The sequence below is a fragment of the Haemaphysalis longicornis genome, unplaced genomic scaffold, assembly GCF_048455015.1.
Source record: "Haemaphysalis longicornis isolate Haplotype H1 unplaced genomic scaffold, Haemaphysalis longicornis Haplotype H1 scaffold_9, whole genome shotgun sequence".
NCBI classification, from domain to species: Eukaryota; Metazoa; Arthropoda; class Arachnida; order Ixodida; family Ixodidae; genus Haemaphysalis; species Haemaphysalis longicornis.
This window is the reverse complement of record NW_027526460.1, coordinates 121,008,137-121,035,120: the sequence shown is the minus strand read 5'-3', so window position 1 is coordinate 121,035,120 and position 26,984 is coordinate 121,008,137. Positions and strand designations below refer to the sequence as shown.

Here is a 26,984-nt window from a genome sequence, read left to right as displayed (position 1 = left end):
CACCGAGAAAGCTATAGTTATCGCCAGCACGGAGCGGCACTGCATTATTTGATCGTCGCGCCAGATACACCTTCCGTTTCTGGTTTGTTTTTGTGGCTTTATTCTTGAAGTTGCTGTCGAAAAGCGTTCATTGCTGCAACTGAAGTAAAACCAGCCAACAGCCGCTACATGGCCTCAGTGACGCAATTGGAGACGTCGAAGAACGTCAAGACCAGAAAAGCGAGAAAATTCTTTTGAGCGATTTTACAAGTTATCTGATGGACATAGAGGACTTATTTTTGGCTGAGGTACTTTGCTACCCCCTAATCTAAGTACTGGGTGTGTTGTGTGGCCATGTTCTGCAAGCATTTAAGATTTCAAAAAAAAGTTGAGAACGTTTTTCAGGGGCCCTGTAACAGAAACATCACAATGTGGTCTCCGTAATTTCAGATCTTGCTAGCCAAAGACGTGCGCGAAAAAGATGCTGGCTTCCTGGGTGTACTTATTACACGCACATAAAATAAAAATTTCGTTCTTAATGAGGAACAGAAAAATGCTTCGTGATTGCTGTTCTTCTTGTGCAATGAACAAACTCCGATAATACTGTTGTATTTGGTGAACGGAATGCTCCTTATCGCTGTTATCGATTTAGCTCTTATGGGCACAACGAATTACAGGAGCAGTTAATTTACAGCGATTGACATCATTCGGCGTAAGTGGCAGTGCCGTTTCAGTGCAGTTCTCTGTTACACCATGAGCGGGATAATGAGTGAAGTCATGCACCATCTTCGCACCTGATAAAAATGCCGACGCGTCTCCAGGCTATCGATGCAGACGTAAAACATCCAAAAGGTGCCCAGCAATGCTCCTAGCAGGGCAAAGCAAAACAAAAAAACAAGAAACAAGAGTCGCATTATTAGCATGTGCCCAAAGGTGCTGGCGTTCATCCCTGTACAATAAGCAAAACAAGTGGGCGTGTACTGGCTAAGCAGGAAATTGTAAGCGATTCTGTTTTGTATATCACCCCTCTCACACGCGGCCTCCGTTTAGCGAGTTAGGAGGGCGTTGATAATATTATAACATAGCATTAGTCAACTGATCAAATACAATTCCTGTAACTGCCCGAGTAAACCTGGAATCTAACCTCAAACGCCATTAATCATATAACGCCACCGAATTAGTAAACTTATCAAATGAATTCCGCTGGCTGCCCGAGTAATGCAAGAATTTAACCACAAACACTATTAAATATGTACGTCACCGTATACATAAATCCTGTGCGCGGCCCTGCCACTATTGAAAACCTTTACGGTCATTACAGGTACATATTGATTGCCGTGCCGCGCACAGTCAAAATTTCATCAATTTTACATACCATCCAATCTTTCCTCTGTACATGTCAATTCTGTGCGCCGGTCAAGAATAAAAAAATGTTTACGTGGAAACCCAAGCAATAATGTACAGAGTTTTAAAAAATTCTGCAAGGCTTCATCGTGTTGACAAACGGTGACAAAGCAAGAATGTTTACCGCCAATAGCGTCTAAATTACCTTGCTTACTTATGGAAAGATAAACGTCAGATTCCGCATTTATATATGAGATAACGGCACCTATCACAGGCCGAGAACAGTATCTGCCCACGTTCACCAATCACCACGCTGGCGGGCTAATTGAAACGGTGTTTTTTGAGGTCGGTCGTTCATATGATGTAAGTACAAGGCTCGAAGATGGCTAGGCAACTCAAGTGCTGGGCGGGATGTGCACCAGGGGCGTAGCCAGGAGGCGGGGGGGCGGGGTGTATGGGTGTCAGGGCAGCCCCCGAAATTATTCTATACAGAAACATAACTTGTAATTTTTGGGATTTCGGCGCTGTCTATCTTTCTTATTATTTTTTTATTTTCCGAGTGGTGTATAACACCTCCCGAAATATCTTTCTGGCCAGGCCACTGGCGTCACGCTTGCTGAGGTCCACCAACTGCACGCAAACTGATTTCTTAACGCTTACTGCGTCATGTGTTGTCTAAGAAGACGGCAGATTGGGGGGTGCTGAGAAAAATTTTGCTGTGGCCTAACTTTGTGCCTTTAGAAGGCGCGCATCTATTTCATCAATCTCCATAAGCTGATAGAACTAATCCCTCTAGTTCTGGGCTATTCACACCGCATACCAGAGGTCTCCATCAACGTGGAAGGAAAATTTTAACTATCCAAATACATCTTTAAACCATTTATAACTGCAATACAAGTTATTTCTTGAATTTAACAAGTCCTTAACAGTGTTTTTCGGCCTGACGTGCGGCTGACTGAGGGAATCTTCATCAGGGTTTTTGCATATAATTCTTCGCACTCGGTTCACCCATTCTTTGCGAAAAAACTTTTAGGGTGCATAACCTTCACCATTGAGCATAACACATGATAACACTCATGGGACACATTCGCATCGCGTGAAAATTTTCTTAGTGGTGAAAACTTTCCGCTCCTGCTTTCACGCCATCTGTTGGAGCAGCACCATAAGATACCAGTGGTATCAGTGGGCGCCGCAAGGTGGTGCTACCGCATTTATTGCTCACAGAAACACCGACGACAGCCCACTTTGTGCTGCACTGGCCTCGTCACGCCAGCGTTGAAACTTGGCTGACGCGTCGTTTGGTGTCATTGCGTCCGGTAAAGGAGAGATGCCTGCGGCAGGCTGCATGCAAAATACAACGGCAGGCCTAGTCGCAGGAAGTCGGACATCGGCACAGCGGTGACAGGCAGGTTCAAGCTCAATGCTCCCTGTTTTTCTTGCATTGTCTGGCGCCAGCAACACGACGCCTGTGGTTTCTGTTTTTTTTACCCTTCTTTCTGTGGCCGTCAACGTTCAAACTTGTTTTTTGTTGCCGCTTCAGGCAACGCGTAACGCGAGTAACGGTGCGGTCCAGAGGCGGCAGTGTCGACAGTGGAAACAGGAAACTCGCGGGCGCAGTGCGAAGTCCACGTAATTTGCGGATGGGAGGGACCGCGGGTGAATGACGCGTCGGGGAGATAATATTCCTATCAATGTCGCTTGGGCAGTAGAGTGGTTTTCTCCTGCTACTTCCACTGTACAGTTAGAAACTACAGAAAGAGAAAATTGTAGCGACAATGCTACTTTATTTTGGGGGAAGATAGAAGCAGTACCGATAGGAAAGGAGGCTACCAGGAACTTTAGCGACAGCGAACTCAAAATGGAGGCAACCAGAAGAATGGGCCACACCCTATTATATTTGTGTTGTGTTCTCCTCTTCTTACCGGAGAACACGTTTACTTTGTTCTTTCATCATCAATGTATACTAACAATCTCAGATCTCAACGACCTGCAATACGAACTATACTGCTGTCCATTTTATCTTAAAATAACTGTTTTGGTTACAGAAACTAACCTTTATCCGCATTTTGCACAAATTACGATGTTTTGTTTGCGTTTTTCATTTTTACAGTTCCGGCCTGTGTTCTGTCCCGGACCACGAAGAGCCCAGTTTAGCACGCAATGGGGCATTTAATGCATTTCCCTTAGAAAAGAAATACGCGAGCTGCCTCGTGAAATAATTTTTTTTTCTTGTCGCCTATTCCGACGTACAGTAACGTGTGTCATCCTACTAGACGACAATTAGCCGTTATAGCTAAAATATCTTTATCCTCAACTCTACTCATACCTAACCCTGGTCTAGTGAGCCACTGGCTGGCTTCGAACATTTCCTTACTACCAGTATGTCTAGCAGGGTGGCTGAAATCGTGATATGACGCCGCAGCTTTCTGCCATACTCGGGGACAACTTAAGAACAAGAACGAAAGTTGCCCCGGCGCCTCCTCACCGCAGTGGGCTGTTATTCCACGCGGCGAAAAAGTGTCTTACTAGGAGTATTTTCAAGGTGACACGAGTCATTTTCGTGATTTCTCGCAATTAATCTGCTTTTAAATTCCTGCAGCGGCTGCAGAAAGACTAGGTGTGGAAACGAAGACGATGTTGCGCAATAAGCGCAATCTCGTTTCAAAACGCACGCGCTCTTTGACATCCGGGTTCGTCGCTTCGGCGGAGTGATACAACACATGAGCTATTGCTGTTGTTAACTTGTACCAGAATATAGAACAGCTAGCACTAACTAATGAAATGTGTCGCCTTTTTACTTTATGGAGGGAAAAGCACCACGGGTGAGTCCCCGCGCGCCGATGTCTTCACGTGTGCAAATTGTAGCAGGAAACATTCTTTGAAATCACCGACGAGGTTTGCTGACATCGTTTGGAGCACTGAAAAAATCGCATCATAAAGCATACGAGGGCCTCCGGGTGTCAGTATCGACAGGCGTCGGTACACAGGATGGTCCGAGCGCGTTCGGTCTCTGGAAAAGGAAGTTCGGGTTTAACGCAAGCGTGTCGACGCCGAGAGAAAATATCAGCGGAGCCGATAGCAGACATGCATTGGACTTCAACGCCCGTCAACAAATGATATCCATTATTGCATGAGCGTACTTTGTGGCAAACACGTTTCGACGAGGCGATAAAATGCTCCGGTAACGTACTGAGTGTCCCGATACTCTGCTTTTTGCGCAGGACTTGGAGGATGCCCCGGTGTCTCCCATTGCTCCTTGAGCTGCTTTGGATGCTGACGCCGTCGCGGGCCTCTGACACCATTTTGCTCTACCCAACGTGAGTGGATATGTTCCCTTGCTTCCAAAAAGATACTTCTTGCATGCGCTGCGCTGGAAGCACAAGTTGTGCAGAATTGTGCCACCTAAAGTGCAGAAAATGGCGCCAAATTATTGTGCCAGAGTTTGTTCTGGAAACCAGTTTGTTCCACAGCGGAAGTCGTGTATATCACTTAAAAACGAGGAGGCAGGAGGGCATTCAAGCAAGCAAGATTGACGGCTTGATCAGACCTGCCATGAGAAATTACAGACAATTGGGTTTTTTTTTTCGATGTGCAGAATTTCTACCTATACAACGAAGCTTGGAGGGAGCATTGAGTTTGAAGAGGGGAATCGAGGAGCGCTGGTTCATTATTGTATTTAAAATTTATGTATTTGAGCAGTATCCAACCCATCTTAAGTTTTGCCGCTTGGTAGGACACTGATACGACACATTTAAAATATCAAACATATGTTAGTACTGTGCATCGCAGCGAATTTCCAGCGGGTTGTTAACTGGAACGAATAACGCACAGATGACGAAAATAAAATGTCGTGGTTTTATTAACATTTTATCTGTCTTTATGACGTGGGGAAGCCGGGGAATATTGTATCATGGTCTGTGTAAATTGCTGAACGAGGCAGTACGAACACAGGCACTTGGTAGATATATAAAGGCGCTCACCGGGTGCAACGCAAAGCTGCCCCATGCCCATAGTCTCATATCGCACATACCTACGGGGAGCATTTACCGAGTGTTCAGTGAGCGCCATTTGGTTGCTAGACGGCCTTGTAGAGGGAACTGCTGCGAATACAAAGAGGTTCAGCTTTCCGGCTCACCACAGTTCTTGGATAGGTGAATGACATTGTTTATTGAAATGTAAATGATTTTCTTTTAGATAAAATTGATGGAAAAGTGTTGCTTTATGCGCAGTCTCAAGTTGAGCACGACAATGTACCATGTCACAGATCAATGATAACTATCCCGCTAAATGGTATGGGACGTGACTTTTGAAACAAAAACTATTTAGAATTTTTCAAAGTGTTTATACACCGTCCATGTCCATGTAGACTCCTTTCTCTCTGCCAGAGAAAAAGAAAGAGAAGCGAGCATTAATTACACTGGTGAGCAGGAGGATGTTCTTTGGGCCTCCACCCAGTGAGAGGCACCCTTAGCCTGGGATGCCTTGGTGCTAGCTGGTCGTCCGGGCTCGTTTCACCAGTCGGCGCTGTTGCAGCTAAATATCATTTCTTGCGATGGTTCGTCGGTATGGAATTTTGAGCGAGAAAGCAGGGGATGACATGTGGATCACGTGGTGTCACTCCATATACAGCGTAAACGGAGTGGTATCTGACCATGTCACACTTTTAGGACAAAAAGCGGGGCGGTAGTCTGCGTTCGTAATAATGCCACTAATTGTTTTTATCCGTCGTACCTAATTGAATTTTGTTCGTTAGTAGAAAACCGAGGAGATACAGAAGAAAAAGGCTGAAAGGAAATGTGGAACACAAAAAAAAACCAGCAAACGTTTCCCTCTCGTTCATAATAATTGAATTTGGATGCCCGGACTTGTTTTTGTTTTAATTTATTTTGTTTTTCCCTAAAATAATGAACTTCAGCTACCTTCCATTATTTTCTGGAAAATTATTTTTATTTTTATTAGTAGCTCTCCGAGCTAATAAATATATCCATCCTCCTAAATATCTCTTATACAGGCGTCATCGAATGTTTAAACCACCTAACAATATGTTTAATTGGGGGAATAATAACTAACTGCCGGTACGCTAAAATAATACTCAGCATATTCATTCTTGAGGCTTTCTGTGTAATTAGTATTTACAGTTTTTCTGCACGTACAATCTTAGGTAGTCAACGTTTTGTTCATGACGTCAAGAAATTCTTTTTTTATAGATCGGCGCTCCGCGCGCAGTGTTAGCGCATTCTATGTTGGCTTCACGGTAAATCAAACGACCCCTTTAGTGTCGCCGGTCGGTATGAACTTCTGGAAAACCAATGATTTGTTTGCAGACGGAGCGTAAGCGCTAGTACTTTTAACCGTGAACGAGATGGTACTTTCAAACAAAACGTTTTTACAAAAAACAGTTTCCTTTTCATTACGCCATACTCGCGGCGCGACCCGCGTCCATTGAAGGTTAGGAAATCATGCTGTGCTTGCCTAGGTATTCAGGAGATCGGTTCAAATTCAAAACCTTTGTTTCAAAACAGGCACCACAGTACCCGGCCCCCGTATTGCGCACGGCTGTTTTCGAAGGTGGAATTCCAAATTTTAGAGGGAGATTTTACATGTCAAACTACACGTGGTCGATGAGGCGGGTCGTATTGGAGGGCTCGGGACAAGTTTAGACCACATGGGGATTTTTACGGGCACTAGAATCTCGACGCACGAGTGTTTTTAACCGCAGAGCTGTTTGGGGTTTTGGTTCCGCCTCCGAGCGTGACCAGAAAACTCAGCCCCGCCGAGCGCACGTGAGAGTGCCCCTCGAGAGGAGCGCCCGGCGTCGGCCACCTCGACCTTCGAGAACACTGTGCCCAGCATTCGTGGCGTCATCTCTCGCGTGATGTTCTGTTCGCCAGTTCACGTGCGTTAGCGTCTAAAGTGGGGAGCACAGACGCCGAGTTTGCGATGCAGACGCCTGGTTCGCGAAGCAGGTTCATACGGCTTCTAGCACGGCCCATTTTTTGAGAGATTTCAAAGGCTGAGGACGAGACTATCCGGGCCTACCAGTTATGGAGAACTTACAGGGCAATGAACTGCGTTAGAACGGTGGTTTGGGCCAGTTGGTGGTGCATCTTATATATTGTGTGCGATGTTCGATGCACTTCTTTTTTTTCGTGCTCTTTTTCGTGCTTCTTTCTTTTTTATCGTGTTCCTTCTCGCCTTCGTTTCTGGGTATATTTCGCAACCCGCGCAATAAACCAACCAGTTGTTAGTCAGCGCCTTGTGTCGTCGTTTCCTTGTCCCGTCTTTTTGCGCTGTTTCGAATTTCAGCTTACAGGGCAAAATTGGAAATCCATGTGAGGTCCAGCCTCTGGTTCTCCGACGAAGGGAGAGGGGCTTCCAGCTCTGCTATTTCTCCAGCCTTGCACCACTAGTGCAAGCTGTGCCTCTTTTTTTTTTTGCTGTTAATCTCCATCCATAAATTGGCAGTAGCGGCCAGGGTAAAACCCGCGTCCTTCAGTTCACCAGCCGCCGCGCTACAATACATGCTCAAACTGACACTACATGCTCAAACTGAGCGTCCAATTTGAAGTAAGTGGCTTCGCACATTGTCGATGTAGTACTGCACGTGCGTTAATTAGTATGTTGTCCATGTCGCTATTTATTCCGGAGAATTTTTCAGGTAAGCTGGAGCACAGCAGATTTCTAGCAAGGTGAACTGAACCAGACCTTTCCCGAGCGACATATGAGGCCAGTCTGTGACTTACATAAATCCCTACAGCTGTGAAAGCATGCTGGTGTGTCGCTTGAGGCCCCGAGTGGCTTTCATAGATTAGTGATAGTAGCAGCGGACTCGTGATTTGATGTGCAATCATAGACATCTACGGCACGCTAGTACTAGGAATGGTAAAGTTACAAAAAAATGCTTCTTGTTTGACAAATCGTTACCCGAATTGGAACTCGTAACTGAAATATTTATAAGGACAGCAGGAAAAATAAATATGCGTGGAGGGGGAGCAAAGGAATCCACGCTCTTAGAGCAAAGTTGTTTGGTTGACCACAGGGGAGGCGGGGGCTGGGGAGGCTACTGCTTAGTCCAGGAAGCCCGGGGTCTGCGGGGTCTGTCTTTGAGGCTCTACCAGATGTAGCTTGTGTTCCGGATTGCAACTGGTCATCCGACCCTCCTAGTGTTCAAATGAGGGGCTGGCACTCGGGGGAGGGTGTTGGGCGGCACTCCCACACCATGCAGTAAAAGGTGCATAGCTCTAAGCAGAATCCCCAATTGTATGTGTCGGGGGTATAAAGTGTAGTAATGTACCACATTGAAACGTGCACTTGTCTGGAGTTGTCGATAGTTGACCGCATCTTCGCGAGGCATTTTGACACGTCGATGCGAAAATGTTCTTCGTCCCATGCAGTAATAAGGCATGATGGCGGTGTATCTTCTGGGAATAACTTCGTGTGTTGGGCTCATGGAATACTGGCTGCATTCCCAGAAGCTGACACCGAATTTGTGTCAGCTCGCTGTGCCGCACGAGTCTGGTAATTACTTTTGTTGTTGAGCACGCCAAGGTGGGACTGCCGGTCTAAGAAAATGCGAAATATCGTTTTGTGTTTCGTAAACTTTAATTAGTTGCCTAACTTCCGGAATTCTTCACTGATCGGTGCTATTTTTAATACAGAAGATTCTCTGGCTACTCATCTCCTAAATCTGTGTGTCGTTATGTTAGGTGTTGCACGGCGCGCTTGATAGGTACACATGAGGTCACATGGGTATGTGAGAAAATGCATTATAGCCTCCATATTCATGCGAGAGTACTGGTTAACTCAACAGGTCGAAAATATTACGTTCCCAAAATGGCCGACAAATATCACAGAAAATGGCTACAACAACAACAAAAAAAGAAGGCTAGGATTATTAAAAAACACTTCAAGATCTAACGTATATTTTTTAAAGAAACTTCAGTAATTGGGATGACCAAAAAGACAAATTTGGTGTGGGTGGGCTTAGAATGTATGCCTCGGTAATGCCAGAGAAGTACTCAAACCCTACACCATAGCAGTGCCTAAATGCAAGTCAACAATGACGGACCAACTGAATGCGTTAAAGGAGCCATGAAGAGAAAACACAAGTTTGGTTCATTCAAAAGATTGTCTCGTTAGAATCATACTGACACCACTTTTAACGTAAACTTCGCTCAAATAAGCTACATAATTAGGAAAAATGGGAATGGTCATGCGAACCACCAGCTCATTTCCCGCAACAGAACCTGTGATGTCACATGGGCTAAGCTCTGCGATTGGCGGAGGCTGGCAGAAGCAGACGCAAATTAGGTAGAGCTTACAAACTAGACGAACGAGCGATTTGCGCTTAAATTTAGGGCACATTCTTTACAAAGCAATAAGAATGATGGGACAAACAGTGGAAGTTACGAAAGCACATGTAAACATAGAAGTACTGATGCGTTCTGCTGTTCGTACTGCGCACAGCATGCTTTGGTTTAGCTGCACAGCACTACGGAGCTTGGGGTTGTCGCAGACGACACTGGCCGATTGACGCAAGCAACGGTGTCTTACGTGACCCCATTTGTCGAGCGAGCACTGTTTCAGGGAACGAATATTTTCTCCCAGAACAAAAACAAGGCAGGTTTAAATGAGGGCAAAAACAAACCAACGCTTGCCACGGTATGGTGGCGCCATCTAGGTTACAGAACGTAAAGAAACGCGGGAACAAACCAACACCGCTGTACAGGGTGGAGACAATTTTTGAACGGTCCCGTGCCGCCGCAATTGGGCCAACGGGCTCAACGCGTTATTCTTTTCGTTTCCCACGAGACCTAGCAACGCGAAACAGACAATATGATTCAAACTTCTTCAGTAAACCGCGTTGCGGCTATAATTTTAGCGCGGTTTTGACACAATGACTTGCTTCGGCGGCGAGCGAGCAACCGAACATGGCGGCGCCAGCGTTACGTGTCTCTAACCCTGTACGGCGGATGCGTGAATGAAGGTACTCTAGGCTGCAGAGTGGTCGGTTCCTGTGATGTCACTTGGGACCACGAAAACGCACGATTGAGCGGGAAAATCAAAATTTTAACCTAAATTGTTTAATTTCTCAGTGAATAAAGCACCGTTTGTATCCGGACAAGCGCTGGGGGCACTATAAAACACGAAATCTTTCGAATAAAACCAACTTGCATTTTCTCTTCATGGCTCCTTTAAGGCCTCCCACATAAAAACATGACCTTAAAGAAAAGTGCCCAACGCTGCAGGAGGACTTTCGGCCAGTCAAACTGAGGTAGCGAAGAGGCGAACACCAAAGCATGTTTCCCCGTATAGAATACGCCTCGAGCTTTGCGATCGCTGCGCCACCTGCCGCCGCTTCTCCGCGTAGTTGACGGGACTAGCGCTGCGCGGCCCATAGGGGCTCATGCAGTGTTTTGGCCCTCTTTCGCTTCTTTTTGCCCTTCCAAGCGCTAAAAAACTTGTTATGGTGACGTCTATAAGTAAACAGTACGTTTAGGTCACTTCAAAAGTCGCTGCGTCTTGGTGGGGTGCTCAAACACCAACAATAGCTATCCGGGAACGCGGCTCTGCGTCCTCCTCGGCCGCTGTTACGGGCGTCGGCGACGGCAGCAGCATACCACCACTGTCACCTCCGAATACGTTCGGCACAAGTGAATTTTATTGTCGCCTCGTTTAAACCTGATACTGGCACAGTGAGAGGTGTGTTTTGTTTTATAGTGCGGACAACGAATGCGGCCTCATTACGAATATATGCTTCGAAGAAAAATATATTTCGGGGATGCGATTACCCAATACCTGATAATAACTTGTGCCTTTTATAAGAATATAAGCCACGCGAAAATGTTAAGTATATTCCAAGGCTCTGCGTCGTGAAAGAGGTGCACTCATGCCTTATAGCAAGGACCAAGAAAAGTGAATTAAACCACTAAAAAATTAATGGTCTGCAAGCCCGGAAGAAATAAATAGCTCGTACAGAAATAAAAAAAAACCTCAGCGCAGCTTCTGAAATGCTAAAGACGTTCGTATAAACTTAACCCGGGTAGGACTTACGAGACCAACTAGTGTGCGAAATGCACTGCTATTTCGCGAGACATGGGGAGGAGGAGGGGGGCGCTTACGAATTGTTGTGTACGACTGCGGAGCGAAATAAAGGAAAGAACGTTTTAGTAATCACACACACAAGCTACTCGTTCACGTCACTCTAGTCTTTAGACTTCAACTAGCAGCTGATCCCTCGGCGAACGCATTTTTTGAGGTATACAAGTTCAAAACTGATAAAAGGTGTCGTTAGAAGAGTGGGATACCTGATAAGGCCTTCTGATTTCCGTTTGTGCTAGATTCTGCAGGCTCCCTGCGTCATATGACTACGCTTCGAAGAAACGTGTAGTCGCGAACGGGCATTACTGTAGAAGCTCTTCTCCGGCCTGCTCGCGGAGGATATATGTAACATATATGAATGGTTGTGGGCGCTCAGCTCACGACAGACGCCACAGCATTTTTTTTGTCGTGCGCTGATCCCGGTTATAATTTGGGATTATCCAACGTACGTATTTCGTAGAATGTTCGTGAAATTTATGTCCAGAGTAGTGATCAATATCTGAGGTATGATATTGGCAAGCATAAATGGCGTGCTGTCAGGTATGAGCGCTCCACTAGGTTATACAAGCGCACAAAACTGATTTACATCGTAGTGTATAGTCATGGCATGACCATCTAGGGTTATTATGCTTACAGAGACACTGTTAGTAAATTTCAGGGCAGGGGAGCGGGCCGGTGACTCCCGCGGCTGCTTTCGAAACGGGCCGCTAGGGGGATTTCATTGGCGCCCCTACAGGCCGCGCTCGAGGCGTATACACATGACTAACATACGTGATTGGCCAATCGTGTCATTCATAGAAACAAAGATAGGAAGCAAATTTCAAACATAAAGAGGAAATGATTATACTCACAATGAGATGCCACGGCGAAAACACTCGATGCTTGCCATCCAAGCTGATAACAAGTTTGTTGGCTATGTAGGCACCCCCTCATGACAGCATACATAAACTGGGAGCTGTTCCTTATACGCAACACTTGTTCAAATTTTGTTCGGAATGGTGCATAATGCGATGGATTGCGAAATGTTGACAAAAACAGCAGCAGGGGAAGGTGAATGCGCGCGGCACAGCCTCGCAGAAGGGGCGGGAAAGAGAGCCTCACCACCAGCCAACCCAACGCCAAAGGAGTGGAAGCGAGGCAGAGGAGATGGTTCCTAGGATGAGCTGGGATGTGCCTAGGATGAGCTGGGAAGCTACAGCGATGGACTATGAGGCGTCTACCTCTCTGAAACAGCTGCGACCTTATAGCGCTGCCCTCACAGATGGTGCGCAATCAAACACGCCACCATGCCACTCACATTACAGAACTACGGCGCACAGAAGACCGGGGCATCCGTTCCAAAATTCAACACTGATGCTTTCGCTTTCACTACTTGATAAGTGGGACTTACATGTTCTAGGAACTTTTTGGTTTAAAGCGACCCTGCAAAATTTTTAGGCGCGAAAGTGTTTTATGCCGGGGTACACAAACCTCATCAATGTTATATCCGTCACGGAAATGATATCAGCAAAAAAAGTTCTACTGGCACTGCCGCGCCAGGTTTCGAGCCCACGATCACCACGGCCGCAACGGGAGGTGTGAAACGCTCTACCGACTGAGCCATGAAGTCACGCCCGGGAGGCTGTACGAACGCGCGTTATGTCCTTTTGTCTAACTTTTCCATTCAGATGGTACTGCCGTCTAGGAGAGGTGAAGCGAAGTAGTGCGTCATCACCCTAATGAGCGCCGACAGTTGGCGCCTCGACAGGGCAGTGTATAGCAGCGGAAGCTGCTGTGTTTATCCGTCCGCCGCCTCCGTGGAACGCCGTCCGCTAAGCTTGTGGAACGTCGTCGACGCGTTCCACAAGCTGAGTTCGTCGCAACGCAAGTGTCTGGCGTATACGCCACAGAGCAGGACCAATGTGGTCGCACCTTTGCCTAAGCGACCCCCCAGCAGACATTGCTCGTCAAGCACACCCATATGACTCCTGCCTACCCGGAAATCATGCTCCTTTCACTGTAGCGTACTGTGACTTCACCAAACGATTGGCTGACAACCCGTTCGGTTTCGTTCGCACAGTTTGCGAGCGTCTGGGTTTCCAATCGAATTTGCGCAATGCTCCGGTGCCTGTAATCGAGTGTCTAATGTTGATGCGTGTAACGGTGCCATACCGACGAAATGCAAATAGCGAAGTGCACGTTTAAATCGAGCCACAATAACCCCTCAATAGCTCCTGTGATGGCACATTTCACTTTCGTGTTTTACGATTCCTATTAAACCAAGATCAACCACATTTTTTCAACTTTTTTTTAGTTTTAATTACTTGCGGAACTTAGCCAACCAACACATCCAGTGCTTAAATTAAGGGGGAGCAAGGTACTTCAGCCAAAAATTACTGCTTTATGCCCACCAGATAACTTGGAAACTAGCTGAAAACAGTTTTCTCTTTCCATATGGAGTTCTTCGAGCGCTGAAATCACGTCATTACAGCGGTGTAGCGGCTACTGGCTGGCTTTGGTTGAATTAAAACAATGAATGCATTCGATAGACAATTTGCTCGATAGACGATTTGCTCGATAGACGAGCAAATCACAGAGTGCCGCTCCGTGCTGGCGATAACTACAGCTTTCGCACTGCTTTCAGACGCGAAGAAAAGAGTGAAAGCGTCTATCGGAAGTTATGCAGAGTCTGTTTTCTTTCTACTTTGATTCTGTGGCGATATTTTAAAAGTGGCTGCCGAATTCCTTAATCGCTCCAACTCGAAGCAAGCCGGCCAATACACCGTTCTAATGACGCCGTTCGAGCTGTCGAAGACCGGGAGAGAGAGAGAAATCTTTTGAGCAGTTTCAAAGTTATTTAATGAGCGTAGAGCAGCATTTCTCGGCTGATGTAGCTTGTGACCCAAGTACTGGATGTGTCTGTGGAGTACGTTCCTCAAAGCACGTTTTGGTCGCCCGTTTCTGCTACTATGTTCACGCTTACCTTCTAAGCTTCAGGTTCACCAAGTACTCTAACAGAGTATTCTTCGAGACATTAATAAACACCATCATATATTTTTTAATAAGAGCGGAGGTGGTAGGGCGCTACTCTGTGGTCTTTAATAAGGAATGAATCATGGGCCATCTAGCTGAAAGTACGAGAGAGAGAGAAAGAGAGAAAACTTTATTCTCTATACAGCCCTAGTCCGGGCCGTCGTGTCATAGTCACTTCATTAGGAGATGGATGGTCCGTAGAATTCCCAGAGGTCCTCACTAACACGAAGGTAGTGGGTCGCCAGGAGTTCTTGTGTCCACTTGACATCCACGCTAGGACCCGGGTTCAACCAGTCTTCCCAGGAAGCGATACGGGAACGCAGGTCTGGCGGTAGTTCTGGCGGATGACACTGGCAGTAAAGGTGTCGTACTGATGGGTAGGAAGGGCAGTTGGGTGTAGGGCAAGTGGGACGAGAGAGGATGCCTAGTATGTAGTGGATACGGGATAGAGGGATAAGAGAGGATGTTGTGCTTTCGGGACTACAAATGCAGCTTCACGGAAGAGGGTTAGGCGGGGGACCGGAAAACACTACCTACTTGCACATAGCGCGCATAGAGGCTGTTGGCCTGCCTGACGTTCTAAAATCTTTTGAGTGCCAGTGTGGTACACATTTGGCCACAACATGGACAGATCTGGGGAGAGTTCTCGGGCAAGCACGCGTACTCGAGCATTGCCGTCCAAGTTGGCGTGGCCAGGGACACACACCAGCGTTATCTTGTAGGGAGGCCTGACACCTTAAGCCGCGAAAGGCGCAGTTTAAGGTGTCAGATGTATAAGGGTATGTGGTGTGTCGAAAAATACTTCGTAGTGCCTTGTGCGAGCGCTAAACACGAAAATTGGGATGGCAGGTGGTTCGACTTCGACAGCGTATTCGACGGCTGTGGCTGTTGAGAATTTTTCAAGGGTTGTACAAGTTGGGGCGTTTTTGAAGTGGACGATGGTGCCTACGGATCCGTACGGCCATGGAAGGCGATAGCACCATCTTGAGGAGGGGAGTCAAGACAGGTGTGCGCGAAGTAGATTCCCGCTCCGTGCTGTTTAAGCCAATTTATGCGACTGGTCAATGCTTTGGTGTGTTGTTGCCTGCGGACCAAGTTGTGAGCAGGGTGCATGTGGCGAGTAATATGCCAAATTAGTATATTTGGGAATAAGGACCAGAGAGGAGGTTCGAGTGGTATTTGGGGACGACTGTCTGTTGGGTAGTTTAAGTTGAGAATCGTCCCACCTGAAGTAGAGAGCTTTAAGCGTTCGATCTGAGCCTAGAGGTGAGAGGCCATCCGTTCCTCGAGGGTATTGTGGATTCCCACGTCTAAGACGCCTTGTGTGGTGGCATAAAGAGGTATTCCCAGTGCCAAACGATACCGGGCACGGAGGGCTCCTTCTGGGAAAATTTGTCTGGGCAAGTGAGAGGCGGAGGTAAGGTACTGTGTACAGGACGCGAGATGCCGCGAAAGAGTCCACAATGCAGAGAAGGTGAGGCTCCTTGATGCCTCGTTTGCGGTTAGAAGCGCGCTTGGGGAGATGGGAGACCTGAGAGATCTGGGAGTGGAGGATTTTTAGTTGAGTAACAGCAGATCCATTGCAGGTAAGGGTGAGGCCCAAAGTTTTAGTGAATCCACTGGTGGTACGGATCCCCCTGCGCAGCAACTTTTTTCACGTTCATCTCAAACGCGGACGATATTACCCTTTAGTTGTCAGTAAAAAAAAATGCTCCACAGCAACACAGCACACATGCACTCGTACCCCTCCAGCAAAATAGAAAAAATAGAAAAATATCTTCTAAACATTATCCAGGAATGGTCTGCTGGCTGGCTTTCTTGCTTGCTTTCTGCCTTACATGATCGCTTATTTGCTTGCTGCGTCACTCAGTGAGACAAAGTTCTTTTTTTTCATTTTTCACTCTGTAGCCTACTCAGAAAAATGCCAACTGTAGATTTTGGTGGGTGGCGCTAATACAATTAATGTTCCTTGCTCAGACAGGCTTTTTCGGTAAGCTGGCCACAAATATGTGTCAGCGCGCGCGAATTCCGGTTCGGTGCTTCAGAATGTTAGGCTCGTCTTGGCTGATGTCGGCCATTCCCCTCTATCGCAGGATTATATGGCCAAGAAACATCACCATGGGCTTCGGCACGTTCGTGAATTTCCGCTGCGAGCTCAACATCAGCGCTGGTTCTGCCTCCGAAGTGTTCTGGCTTCACGGCGGAGTTCGACTGCCTAACGATAGCCGCCACTACATGCGGCTGGAAGAGCCCGCCAATGGACAGTACGTCAGCTACCTCGAGGTGCGCGACCTGGAAGAGGCGGACGCCGGCCGCTACACGTGCGACGCCACTGCACGCCTCAACAACCTCAACAGGCTGCGAATTATACCAGACAACGTGTACCTTAGTCTCGCAGGTTTGTACCCGGAACCGCTACTCGGTCGTTTCTGGTGCTTCTTTCTGTGGTTATCATCATTATCGCATTCATGTTCTCTTCTCAACTACAGGCACATGCTTTCCGGGTAGCTTCTATTGATTGCAACCTGTTGTTTAAAGGAGGCTAGGACAGACTAAAAGAGAGGAATAATATTGATAGTTACCCAGAAATTGAAACTGAAACAGGTTCGCATTAAATTTGCGTTTCACCTGCAACAAGTACGCATAAATTTCGAGGCACGGCCGGTGGATGGGCATGTTTGAGGTGTGCTGTAGGGAGAGGCTGCGATCTATTCTAGACCACTGAGGGATCGTTTCTGTTTGCGGAAACATCGCCGCAACAGGACTTCCCTTCTTCGCATACGTTCGGAAAACAGCTGTAGTGTCACAGCCTCGGACCGGGGCATCCTGCTAAAGAGCGAAATGTCTGATCCACTCAGCTAGGAGCGTCGGTGTGAGGGGAAATAAAAAAATGCCCCCAGGCACTGCGTACATATGTTTAACCAACGTCCGGCAAGGTTACAAAAACGGGAAAAATTCCTACATTTAGCCTTCTGCCAAAGCCGACACCCCGAAGATTTCGGATTTGTTTTCGTCTTGCATTTTCACTCTTGTCAGTTATTAGTAGCTGGATGTTTCCTTCGTTCGAAAGATTGCTGGATACAGAAACTGACGCCTAGCTCCAACTCTTCGGGCTCCCCACAGGAACGGCTTCACAATGTTCTTCCGGAGCGGTATGAAAAACTTTACTTAAACTAATGCCTCAGGCTAGTGTACGCGATTTTGAGGCTTTTATTGTGATAAAAAGTTATGCACATTCAAAATCTGGTGCGGCCAAGCATCAAAATTCAACCGAGCGCAAAGAAACAGCAGTGAGAGCGAGCCCGAGGGAAGCAGACGACAAATGCGAGAATCCCTAAGCCGAAGTCACGGAGCGCCGCCTGTAGTGCTCACCGCTCGCTGTTTCAGACACGTGTGTCCAACAGCGTTTGTGCGCGCTCTAACCAAATCAAAATGCGTGGTAACAACTGCAGAAGCAAGATAGAAAATGCAAGTGGGCTTCTGCTATCGCTCCGTAAGGTTAGTTAAATCTGGAAAATTATTGAGTTTGCAAAATTCTTTCTCTCAAAAATGTCTGCTCATATTTCCCCTGTGAGGCTGCGTGAATGTATGGACAAAAACAGATGCCTTGTCAGGATCTATCGTCTGAAATTGCCATTCGTCTCTTCACTGCAAAATCCCTTCATATTTCTTGTGCTGTTACGAATTACACTTGGTTTGGTTCGTATATCAAGCACTGGCGAGGGGTGAGAACAACTGGCATCAGAAGCTCACGCCCTAACGAATTTCCCTTGACTGCGCCGTGAGCATACTAACCCACAATCCTCGTAACACTACTGACGGGCATTTTCCAGTGAAAATGACATCTACGGGCAGCTCATGAACGTTTTCCCATTTCCATTGACTGCGACGCCAACATACAAACCACAATTTTCGAATACCAGTTATGGGGACTGGCCAATTACGCTAACACCTTCAACCAGAGGCTCACGCGTTATTGACCGATTCCCATCTGCTCCAGCGACATCATCACGACGCACAATCTCACATTCACATACTCGAAGTAACAGGCCAGTGATGCTATAGCCTTTAATGCACGTGAGACGTTTTGAGTGTTGCTCCATATTTTTGTTCCGCTGGCCTTGTCGGACACGTACCTTTGCGCCACATGCGGCACCTGGAGGGCGGCGCATAAACCAGGATTGTAACCGACTACGGAGGATATAGTGATCTAATCAAAGGTCACAATCAATCCTGGCATCTGTATACAGCTTCTTTCTTATCATGCAGACTACCAGGCCGCGCACTGGGGCGAGCCGTGCCTGTCGCTGTCCGGCAAGGAGACCTGCCTGGACGCCAACACGGGATGCTACCCGGACCGGCGCTTCAACAAGACGGTGGCCACGGGAAACGCCTGCCAGTGCAACTACGGCTTCCCCATTCACATTCCACAGTTCAGCAGGTGTGACACTGGTGGGTGCGCAAATCCGCTTCTCATTATGTCTAGTGAATGAGGGCGGTTCATGTTAGAAGTAGCTCCGGAACTGGTACCTTCAACGCAAAAGCTATTGTTCTAAGCAAGGCTTTGACCGAGGGTAAAATTCAGGCGCGCCCCAGCAGTGTTTCTACGATAGCTGTGTTAGCAATATAAGGAATACAACGATTGTGGATGTCCTGCACAACCAGGCATGAGAGTCTTGTATGCCTGTAGAGTACAGATTATGTTGAACAATTTTAGCACTAACTGCAAAACAATAAGAGTGTACGGTTGTTCGTTATAGTAACCTCTAAGCTGAGTATTTTTAACAACATTACGGGCATAAGCCCCTTTCGAGTAGCCCAGTGCGCTGATGAAAAATGACTGCCTTATTTATGGCAGGAAAAGATAGCGAACTATTTAGGTTGACTTTTACTTCTTACCATACCAACGAAAGTGTACCTGAGCACTGAATAAACACACTGCTATTGCCCTTCTTCTGCTAACGTGAAAGGTGACCTGCTCTTACGTCCTTGGCAAAAGTAACAGCGGCACCCACACTTCACCCTACGCAGCGCGCAGACTGGGCCGTAACTGGTAATTACAATTTAACCTTGCACCTTCGCGGCAAACTAGCACATTACGTCTTATCAAGAGCTGGCTCAAGCGAAACGCTCTAGCACTTTTCTTGTTCTCGTCATGTAAAAACCAAACCTGCTGTTGCTTTCCCGCACACCTTCAGTATTATTCCAATTCTTGCCGCCATAAACACTGCAAGCTTTATTTTTTGGCGCAGCGAAGCTAGGCTTTGCTTCCCACTCTTTGCTTTAATATTCGGGGTCGAATCTCTCCACGCAAAAAGGAGATGTAAAATGAAACAAGTATACAAAAGGAGTGAACGCATAATGAAATACTAGGTATAATTGGGCCGTGTGAGTGGCAAAAAACTTGAGTAATGTACTAAAATGGCATGGGTCGTTTTTCAGCTGTCATTTATTGAATCCTTCATTTCGCGGACATATGTTGAAAGCAGATCAGAAAAGTACAGCAGTATTGAGTTTTATTTGGAAGTGGAAGCCCGAGAAAATAATAGCGTGCCTTTCGTACTAAACATTCCGCCTTGTGGGTCCACTTGTTATGTTTGTTGTGCCAGAATGATGAAATATATTCAAGACGCTCAGACGTCTATCTACTCTTTGAACCTTTGCTTCTTCCGCAGTCTCTTATTTTGTAAAGTCTTTGAACACAACTGCATCATTTCCTTCCGAAAGACACTATATTAGTTTGCTCTCCACAACGCAATATAAGTGTTTAGAGTGGTTTTGGAATAACAGGAGAGGAACGTGTTTGTGCAGTGCTTGGCCATATAGAATAGCTGAAAGGAATGTCGCTGCCGGAACCGTGTAGAGACGTTAATTGTTTTTTTAGTTCTACCAAAAGTGTAGAACAACACCAAGACAACCTTTCCAGTGGCACAGACGTACACACGGAGCTCACCAGAAAAGAACACATCATGTACTTTTTCCCCACCTGTACCTCATCCTTAAATGGTCTCTTCAATACTGAGGATACATTATTTCACTCTTTCCTTTATTTCTAGAAGCGCTCCGAAAGTTACAGCCATGAGCAAAAGAGACTAGCATTGGTGATTTGGTCTTTTCCGAAGATATTTCTTCCAGTTTCAGCTTTTCTTTTGTTGCGATTTTTTGAAGCGGCTATCCATATCATCAGTCGCTCGAATAGAAAGAAAGCTGCACCATATCTGCGATATAGCTTGAGGTACATCTTTCACGCGTGCGAACAATGCCAAGATTGAGCAAGAGGAATGGAGCGGATGATTTTGAGCATGCAACTCGCGTATCCGATGGGTTTACAGCAGTAATATCTGGTTGGGGTACTTTGTGTCCGCGAAATTTAAGTACTAGATGCAGCTGTTGAGTACGCTCTGAAAGCAATTCATACTTCGAAAAATGTATTTAAAGTGTTGCAGGGTCCCTTGGGAATATTCACATCTCTGCGCAGCTAAAGCTTCGATAACTGGTCTGGCATAATACGGAAATTGAAGCCACTATCGAGGACTCACTCGTACGTATATGCTACACCTGGCCAGACTGTAGTAGGCGCGCTTAACAACGCAGTATTCAACTCACTCGCACGAATGCCCCTCGGCTAGTTAAGCAAAGCGTGGAACAGCGGTACATCAACAGAAACGTAAAGAATCAATTGCGCTTCCGCAAGGCATATTGACAAAGCCGCCACAGAACCTTCAACACAGTTCCGTTGATGAGGTGGAACACCAGAAATTTTATGAATTATGAATCTAAATGTTCCTGGCCGCACCAAAACAGGCATCGGTGCGAAGTAAGGCACTTGTCCACGTGCGGGCGGGATTTACACCTCATCCTAGCGCTCTCAACAGCTGTCATGTACCTCCCGACAGTAATCCCTAGCCGTTATCTACAGTGCTTTTGGACTTGAGGTTATATAAAAAGTAAAGCCGTTCCACTCAATGTGGAAGCTGCCGTAAGTGCAGATCAGGTATTCACCATAATGGGCTGTAGCGCCGTCATCCGCTCACTGCTACTACCCAATGAAGTTCAAATTTCCCGCCCTCGCAGTGTTCGCGCGCCCCCTGCCTGAAGCTGCGCCAGCGGGAGTTCTGTTCTTTCTGTGCTTGCCTTTCCTACCGCACGTGGCGACGTTGCACTGCCACTTTTTTTCGCTTACTATCGTCAAAACCAACCCAACGAGCGTTCCTAACTAAATGAACAGGGGCGCTGCCGGTTACTTACGTATATTTTGCCTCAAATTTACCTACAGTTTTCTTTGCGCTAAACAACGGGAGATGTATGACAAGCGCAAGCGGTTCACGAGTTTCGAACGCTTAGGACAATATTAATCGCTTGGCTTTCAAGGCCTCTGGGTTATGCCGTGAAGACAGCCGCTACGACAGAACACCGTGTGGTTCTACTTGGGTCCGGCGGGCGAGCTACCACGACAAGGCGAGCCCCTTAAGTGCTGTGTACTTAAGGGCGCAATATACTGCAGGCCTTGGTTTCTAAGCCACGTATTCTGAATCCCTCCCCCACGTGAGCCTCCAGTCAAGGAGATCCTTGAAAGCTATTTTCACATGCACAAGCATTTTGGTATCCTCCCCTCAGCCGAGTGGAGGAAATGCATGGAGTGGAAGGCTGACTGGGAATATGGCCTTAAGTGTCTCATTTTTTGTTGCAAAATATTTAAGCTGCGCGTACACTGAGAGCACGCAAGTGTCAAAGTAGATTGAACAGAAAAATATATTTTTTCGACCCCTTCACATCAGGTGCGCACCTGGGAGGTAGCTGCGTTGACGACAGCCAGTGCACCTGGTTTACGCAGTATGCCGTTTGCAGATACGGTTACTGCCAATGCGCCGACGCCTACGTGACCAGCCCAGACGGCACAGAGTGCAATCCTGGTAAGTGCAATGCGACCACTTGAGAAAGCGAAAGGTTTTTTATGGGACCGATGGTGTCCTGTCAAAAAAGTAATCCATTTTTCCATAGACCTGTTGCCCTACGGAAAAGATCGATAAGATATCTGGACACCCGGTGTGTGCATAAAACCGGGCTTACATTGTGTCAAAACGACTATTTGAGCATCACGAAAAAGCAACGGTTCCCCATAGGAGTATACAGGCATTGATCATGAAGGAGCAATGCAATAGTGTACCTCTATCTCATAAACCTCGTGTCGGTATACATTTAGATCATTCGCAGATGTGTTTACTTAGTGCGCCAAAAATTGCCGCATGGGTTGGTTCTTCGTTTGTGGTTTGGTTCTTTGAAGGTTTCACAATCGATTGGACGCACTTTAAGCGAAGTTTGGATGCACTTTTTGCTTTCCAGCTTCTCTCAACTTTCCCTTGGAAATGATGGTAAATGTTTTTTTATGTAGCAGGAATTCAAATGGCTCATTTGATGACTTTAACTATGTTGTAGCCTGACATTGCAAACTTGGAAGCTTGGTATCGTGACGTGAGTAGATCACGTGGTTTTTGTTTTCCCTGAGCCACCGCTATAAAAAGGCGAGGCTCATAAAATAAAGCGTTCACTATCACGGCGATCTGCGTGCTGTGTAGTTATCGTCCGGCCACCCTCAGTCCCCGCCGGCCCAGGCGGGATAGAAAACTACTAGCCGGCTATCGTTAGAACACTATGCTCGATTCAACATATCATAAGGTAGACATAATCATCTGGACCCTTAATATGCACATGCATATAAATGCTAAACAAGTTTTCAAGGCCGGTATTCCAGACTGGTGTCATGGGACTGTATTGAGTGTGTTGCAGCTGCTGCGCACCGTTTTTCTCCTTTCTTCAGTTAACAATGCATAGGCTTCATATTAGGCTATGTTTACTGTGCTCAATTGTACCGGCTGTCTACTATAATGCTTTGGAAACAATCACCTATTTTTAAATCTCCTGGTAACCATAGAAATAGAAGAAAGAATGAAACTCTGGCAAAAATTTTTGTGCACCCTGCTAGAAATCTACTTTTGTTCCTTACTTTCCATATCGCGTGTGCTATTAACACATGTTTTTGCCTGATATTTCTGTACAGTGATACCAGAGGGTAAAGAATGCAACATGGACTGGGAGTGCGAGCGCTCCGGCATGCTTTGCATGGAGCGCCAGTGCCGATACAAAGTCGGTAAGTCTCTTTAAGATCATTTCCATATCTATTGACATTAACTGGCCTTTATTTCCTGTTGGTTTTCCTCGTTCTTGTTAATTTTTGCTACTGATGTACGTTAACCACTATTACCGCCTTTATACGTACTTGTAATACTCTTGTACGTATTGATGTATAACTTACCACTACCCTCATTAAGCGTTGTTAATACCGCCTGCATCTTGCCCGCTGCCATGTAATGCCTTCTGGCCTTAACATTCAAATAAAGACAAAATGAAAGAAAAAAATGAAACTTCGCCCGGTACGTTCATGTTGCTAGACGTTATAAGAAAAACTCAGGACCTATGTTTATGTCAGGCTGCGGATTTCCTGTCATGGAAAAGAATCGAACGTTCAGTATTTTTTCCCTCCGACATTACTTTTACTACTACAAATGAATGTATAACCTTGTTTGCTTTAGTAAGATCTAACAGAAAAAGGTCGTCAAAGAACCCCACCATTGCCTGAATCTTTTATCCTTATAGGTATAATTCTTCCTGTGATCACAGTATAAAGAGGAGGGCAACTTGTTCTTTAACGATATGATTTATGCCAACTTACACTCAATTGTAAGCATGGGTGCCTCAGTACCGTCAAAAATATTCTACACGCGTTGACCGGCCACACGGAGAAGGTTTAGAATACGCGAACAAAGGTGAATACCTACTGCAAACCCAGTCTAAAATCACAACAGGAATACCGCTGAAAACATAAAAAGAATGTCTGTCGTACGACAAAAAACTTTATTGGGACAACAGAAGTCCGGTTATTACGACAAAGCCATATGTTGTAACGACACACGTTCCTCTCGTAACGATGAAGTCAAATTTCTCAACGACAAACATTCCTGTAGTCCCTACAGAACTGCAGTTTATGCTGCTTTTCACAGTGGGCCATAGCATTCAAACCACGTGCAACTACTAATGTAACACGAGGATCACGACAAGACAGGAATTCGGCTTGACGGAACATCAAAATCGGGACAGAAATACGACATGCAACAGAAAGTCAGAATCATCACACGACAAAACAAGAACATGATAAGAAGACAGTATACGCGAAAATACGACAAACTACAGACATTTTTCTTGTCGTGATTTTCCACTGCAAATCCCCATTGTTCCCTTCTCTCCTAGCATGAGTGAGGCTTCACAGTTCACTGAGCGTCACAGCTACAAAAAGGAAGGCTCGACTGGGGTGGCCGAATAATTTCACGGTGTTTTGCTTTTGTCTTTCACGTTAATTGAACCCTATCTAAATGGTTCAGTCGTTAGTTGTTACTCTAGTTTTCGCCTTTTAATATGTGCTGGGCAATGTCCGGAGGCGACAAGAGTGAAAGCTTTCTTTAGAAAGCCAGTATATCGCCACAGGGGAAGCACTTCAGCTTCACTTGGTCAGAATGCTATACCTACCAATGTCTCTTTTTTTGTTTCAATATACGAAATCAAAGTAATGCATACATTTGAGGCCTCCACTTCCCACTGGTCTATTTTATTTTGAATACACGCTAAGGCATAGACACGCTTGCAATTTTATTTAGTGGTATTCTCGCGTACCTCCTCCAAATTCATAAGGTTCTTGTATGCGGAAATTTCTTATATACCCCTGTGCACGCTTTCAGCGAAACTTGTGTGAAGAACTTGTGCTTTCTCTGCGTTTATTACAGGCAGGGATCGTGTTGTGCCTCAGAAATATTTCTGGCAAAATTTATACAATTCAAGAGCTAGCGGGATGCTCATAGTAACATGGCTTAATCGGAACTTCGTTCTGCCGGAACATACAACCGGATATTTTAGATCCCCTTTGTGAAGGCAGAGATTGCAAATGCACTTTTAACACGAGTTACACACCAGATTATTCATAATGACAAAACTGCGGTTTAGAAGATGTAGTCGCAGGCCCCGTCCTTGCTTGCTTCTCTGTACATGATATTCCTGAGGCTATACATACAGAATTCCTAAGCGACGGACACTGATGGACGCGCTCAGTTGTTCCCTTCAGCTGAAGCACGCCATGCTACGTACATCGCCCCACCAAACCCAAGCTCCCTAAATTTTGCCCTCTATCACCACCATATGCTAAACTGTCTGTGCTCCTCATGGCTTTGGCTGCATGGCGTGTACCGTACCACTGAAAAAACACATTAATAGTATAATGGGGGGGTACTAAATAGCCACACTACCTCGTGTGTTGTCTCTCCCTCCCTCAAGATATTTTGTTATTGAACAGCCTGTCCACCAATACATATTCATCGCGTCCTAACGTATATGCCTACAGCCGCCTTCCTACGCACATCACCACGGCTTTTCACAGAACATGTCAGTAAAGTTGTGGTGATATTCGTTTCCCCGAAGTTCCGTGTCCATCAGGAACACGATTGCCTAGGCTTCGATTGATTTGGGAGGAGTCTGAGCAGGACGATGGTGTTGATGTTCTCGAAGATGGTGGCCGAATTGACAAACTCGAGACGGTGTTCATATTGCCACGGGAAGAAGAGAGTTGTGTCCACAACCTAAGGTAAAGAAGAAGCTGTGTGGGACGCGAAACTTGCTTGGCCATCTTACGGCTTCCTTGTACAAAATATAAATAGATTTCACATCCCTCTTAACCATGGTCCCTGTCACTTCTATTCCGAGGCCACGTACCTTGTTTGGGTGGGGATTGAGGCTTTCATTGCCATCCTGGCCCCCAGCTTCGCCCCGTCTCGGCTCCTTAAGCGATCGTCCCAAGGTTCATTTATCGCGTCGGCCCGTCCCCAACACCGCTGCCATAAGATTTTACTGGGCGAGCATGCCGTAGAACAATGTATTTGCAGTAATTACAAGACAAGATGCTCGCCGCCATTAGCACACAAAACGGATTGCGCAACCACACCTCGTCGTCTTCTTTCGCCTAAACCCCTCGCATAATCTAATTTTCTTTCAGCTGTGGGAAATCCCCCCATAACCATGTAGTTTTCTATCGTCCTTTTCGGTGCTTCGTATCAATATAAAAGGAAAAAGCGAAAAGCTTGTACAAAACTATTTGCAATAAATAAACGCCTACACGAGTAATAAAACTAAAACTTCAAACTCCAACTAGAGCCTAACCTTAACTGCGTACAATCCACTTGAGTGCCCCGTACTTCGCCGCCAAACTTACCTATGCTCCAACTGTACTTAACGGCAGCGACTGTTCCCCCCGCGGGGCCTGTCTAATTTCCAGGTACCCCGCTGTACCCTTAAATTCCGAGGCGGACACCAACTCCGGCTCTTCGTCTTGCCGGGTCTACTTATCTCAAACCTATACCTTCAACGGAAGATACCCCCATTTTGCAGCAATCTACTTAGCTCGAATGCTGAGACAAGAACGCTCTTTTTGAGAAAGTTTGGCAGCGTAG

The 26,984-nt window shown here is 46.3% G+C and overlaps 1 protein-coding gene across 3 annotated transcripts in view; it reads left to right on the top strand.

Annotated features, from left to right (window-relative positions):
- The window catches only part of LOC144153630 (uncharacterized), a 63,387-nt gene that overhangs the window by 27,083 nt on the left and 9,320 nt on the right, over positions 1–26,984 (top strand). For all 3 annotated transcript variants that reach the window (XM_077685281.1, XM_077685279.1, XM_077685280.1), the window contains exons 2-6: positions 4,545–4,640; positions 16,530–16,834; positions 18,706–18,888; positions 22,215–22,349; positions 23,495–23,584. In XM_077685281.1, coding sequence (XP_077541407.1) covers positions 4,545–4,640; positions 16,530–16,834; positions 18,706–18,888; positions 22,215–22,349; positions 23,495–23,584 — 809 coding nt within the window. The remainder of the gene's footprint in view (positions 1–4,544; positions 4,641–16,529; positions 16,835–18,705; positions 18,889–22,214; positions 22,350–23,494; positions 23,585–26,984) is intronic.